Here is a 1,441-nt window from a genome sequence, read left to right as displayed (position 1 = left end):
TATAATGTTTTATTTATTTGTCTTTGTTTAAACTTTTATTGTCCATTCTAGTGGTCACAGGATGGAAAAACAGACATGATAAGAATTAAGTTAACAGCATAACTCTAAAACTTACTTCCAGGTATAACAGTGAATCAGTCAATCAATAATGGAACCATGATGCCATATAGTCACCCTAAATAACAACTAAAAATTATTTTAAAATGTACTTAAAAAAATACTCATCACCATTGGAGCAAAGGATTTTAATTTATATTTCTTTTGGCCACGGGACTGTTAAATCTTTGCCCTGATGGAAGGATCTCAAATTTAGTGTGAAGTGGGTGAGTATGATCCTTCCATGTTCTGTTTAATTTTGTATTTATTGCATTTATATTTATTGTACAGCACTTTGGTTTTCATAACCAACGATTATGAAAAAAAAAGATAATCAAAACAAAATTAGTTCAAGTTCAATAAATGCACGATGATTCCAAAGTCTGTCAGCAAACTTATGCAGTACACTTTTATGCAATGCAATGGGAAAAAAAAAATCTCCACCTCTGCAATGATGTTCAGGTCAGAATCTGTAACGATGCAAGCCATCTCAATAATCCGGTCCTTCTCTATATCCAGCCCTGTCATCTGAATCAGGAAGTACAGTGGAATTAATAAGCAACTTTGAAAACTAGTCAATCCCATAAGAGCACAATCACTGTGAGGACATCGGCCAAAAATGTATCTGTAAAAACTTCCTGGAAAAAAAATTCCTGCGTAGGGTGGACCTAAAATCAACGACAATGTGTAAAAAATGGTAAACAAGCAGGTCAGCTGGTCATAAACTGCAGTAACCATTCTAAACTCTAAAAAAAGTTTTGACATGAATAGATTGTGCTGGAGTTGCTATATAAGCACACACACACACACACACACACATATATCATTTTGAATCTTTCACATACTGTATATTTTGAAAAAACATGCAAATTCATTCAGCATTCAGCATAAAACTTGATCATACAGGCGTGTTTTGTCATGTACGTTAGGCCTAACGTTTCGTTGAAAAAAAAAATCTTGATTTTTGACTTAAAAGCGACACAGTTCGATCTTTTAAACAATGTATTGTACTGTTTATTGTGTTTATCTGCTGCTGTTCACCTCCAGATCTACCCAGACCATCCGCTGCGCCAAAGACTGTGACATCTTCCTGCCGTGAGGTCGTCTTCTTGACATCAAACCCTTAACGAGCACAGAGGTACACGGACTGAAGAGAGAGAAGTTGTGGGCTGTAAACACCGGTAGGGGTGCTTTAACCCGCTGTGATGCCACACAAACTCGAGTCAGGACTCTGAATACAGAAACACACGCCGCGCTCCACATGTGTGTCCGCATACTGCCGTCTTCCGAACGAAAGTGTCGTAAATACCAGCGCGGCGCAACAGTGAAGGCAGTTCAGCGGCAG

At 37.8% G+C, this 1,441-nt stretch overlaps 1 protein-coding gene across 1 annotated transcript in view; it reads right to left on the bottom strand.

Moving 5' to 3' along the window:
• smfn (small fragment nuclease) overlaps positions 1 to 1,441 on the bottom strand; it is a 3,455-nt gene extending 2,014 nt beyond the window's left edge. Inside the window, exons 1-2 of the mRNA XM_016541916.1 lie at positions 1,138 to 1,441; positions 541 to 624 (exon numbers count right to left, since the gene is read on the bottom strand). Of these exons, the coding sequence (XP_016397402.1) occupies positions 541 to 624; positions 1,138 to 1,371 (318 nt within the window). The 5' untranslated portion in view covers positions 1,372 to 1,441. The remainder of the gene's footprint in view (positions 1 to 540; positions 625 to 1,137) is intronic.

The sequence above is a fragment of the Sinocyclocheilus rhinocerous genome, unplaced genomic scaffold (genome assembly GCF_001515625.1).
Source record: "Sinocyclocheilus rhinocerous isolate Xijiao unplaced genomic scaffold, SAMN03320098_v1.1 scaffold1330, whole genome shotgun sequence".
Taxonomy (NCBI): domain Eukaryota; kingdom Metazoa; phylum Chordata; class Actinopteri; order Cypriniformes; family Cyprinidae; genus Sinocyclocheilus; species Sinocyclocheilus rhinocerous.
This window is presented reverse-complemented; position numbering and strand designations above follow the sequence as displayed.